General features: G+C 28.0%; 1 protein-coding gene across 1 annotated transcript; it reads right to left on the bottom strand.

The window, feature by feature from the left end:
* Positions 1–71: 71 nt before the first annotated feature.
* Positions 72–1,888, bottom strand: LOC108688335 (antichymotrypsin-2-like). Its single transcript, XM_018194552.1, has 8 exons — positions 1,828–1,888; positions 1,598–1,719; positions 1,336–1,515; positions 1,051–1,261; positions 752–966; positions 504–683; positions 303–438; positions 72–229 (listed from the first exon to the last, which is right to left on the bottom strand). The coding sequence occupies exons 1-8, from the start codon at positions 1,847–1,849 to the stop codon at positions 72–74; spliced, it is 1,224 nt and encodes a 407-aa protein (XP_018050041.1). The 5' UTR covers positions 1,850–1,888.
* Between the last annotated feature and the right edge of the window lie 299 nt (positions 1,889–2,187).

Here is a 2,187-nt window from a genome sequence, read left to right as displayed (position 1 = left end):
CATATATATGTGTATATATATATATATATATATATATAATGTGATAAATTCGTATAAAAATATAACAGAATTTATAATTCATCTTTTTCTTGGAAAAACTCTATTTTCCTCACACTTCCAAGAAATAGTGGTACTCCGCTTGGTTTATGTTCAATTGCAAACATGAACGGACGATCCACCATGAACTCCATTGGTAAAGTTGCCATCCTTTTCAATCTCATTCCCACAACTGTAACAATAGTTCCTTATTCTAATACTTATAAAATTCATCTAATTTTTTATCATTCATAAAGACAAACTACCTGTCGCAGCAGCAGCTTCCGAACCTTCTTCATTAATTTCGATGAAAATTTTTTGTAATGCATGACTTACTTTCAGAGGAATGTTTGAGAGCTGTGTAAAATCCGCATCATTCTCAAAGATTGTATTTAAACCAATCTACGAGCATGTATTTCCATATACTAGCTGTTTAAAATGTATTTCACTAATTTTATATTGCTTACCTTACGTAAAGTGTCTTTCAAATCTATGGTAATTTCAAAGTTAAATTTAGGTAGATATAGTGCAACCTCACCAATAGACCTAGATTCATCTGCCAACGTTTTCCAGTTAAAATTATTTTCTAAAACTTGCAATTCGATTTCTCTATCTGGCAATAATATTATCATTACAATGTCTTGATTCTGCAAAATTTACTTGTACTTTAAATTAATTTCATTTTTATAAGTCTTTTTTACAGATAATTACGTACTAAATATGGAATTTCAATAAATGTCGTATCCCAAATAGATATTTTGCCATAAGCATACTTTGATGTTTTAAACATTATCGGAACAAGACTTGTTTCTGTTTTGGAAATATAAAATTTGCGCTTTACTGTATTCATTTCATCAAACTTATGTAACCATTTACTCTTAAAGTAAATAGAATTTATTAACATAAGTCTTGTATCTTCATCAATATCATCTGTTCAAAATAATTTAATTAATAAAAATGTTTTGTACAGTGTGTTAATCTATACTGAATTATTATAATTATCATGTAACATACCAGAAGAAATTATATCAAATATCTTATTATTTGTTGCTTCTTGAACCCATGAATTAATAGTTTTTACAGCAAGCTCGTTATTTTTGAAGTTCAATCTTGAAATTGAAGACTGGAATGTATTTGTGCATATTGCTAAAAATTCAGCCATTAAATCAAATCCATCTTGAACATATATTTTATTTGCTATATGCAATTCAATGTTTTCAATGCCCTAAAATATATTTAAATGTATACATGAAAATTCTCTGAAAATTAATTATAGATATTATATTTTCTTAACCTTACTTTCAACAAGAAAATCAGAGTTTTAAATTTATCATTTGCAGAAACTATATTGTCATAATGAAGAACAGATTTTAGTTCGTTCAATGTAGATCCTCCAGCACCATTAGAAAGTAAAGATAATATCATATGCAAGCTTAAAGGAGAAATTATAACGTTGCTGTCAGTGTTGGTTGTTAAACTCTGAAATGACAAATTATAAACTAGAAAACTCTCGTATATGTAGTTTATATAAAATATAAAAATATAGTGGTAGATTATATACCTTGTATAACGGGATTATAAAATTGTTACATGCTGTAGATAAGGTTTTAATATCATTTTGTTGTCCTGACATGTCTTGATAAGATGATGTTAGTGCACTATCAATAATGATCGCAAATAAAACTATAAAAAAAAGTTATGATTATAAAGTTGTGGGCTGCTATTTTCAATAATTCTAAGAATTAATTGAAACATATATTAGGAAGGAATTTGTCAATATTGATCACACACCATTCCATGTCCACGTAAACATTCCGCCATGACTCTGGCTTGCCGCTTAGCCGAAATACTATCGTGAATACTTTCTCACACATACACACCACACACACACACACACACACACACACACACACACTCTCTCTCTCTCTCTCTCTCTCTCTCTCTCTCTCTCTCTCTTTCTTTTTCTCTAGTAATGAAGAGAATGATTAACTCAATATGTTAATTATTAAACGCATTTTTATTTTTTTTTCAAATGCCATTGATTGGCATTGACTAATAGTCATTTTTAAATGATTAATTAAAATCTTTCTAAAAAGTTTAAAAATTTGAAAATTTCGATGAAAAAATAGTACGTATTGTAACGTTTATATA

The sequence above is a fragment of the Atta colombica genome, unplaced genomic scaffold (genome assembly GCF_001594045.1).
Source record: "Atta colombica isolate Treedump-2 unplaced genomic scaffold, Acol1.0 scaffold228, whole genome shotgun sequence".
In the NCBI taxonomy this organism is placed as follows: domain Eukaryota; kingdom Metazoa; phylum Arthropoda; class Insecta; order Hymenoptera; family Formicidae; genus Atta; species Atta colombica.
This window is presented reverse-complemented; position numbering and strand designations above follow the sequence as displayed.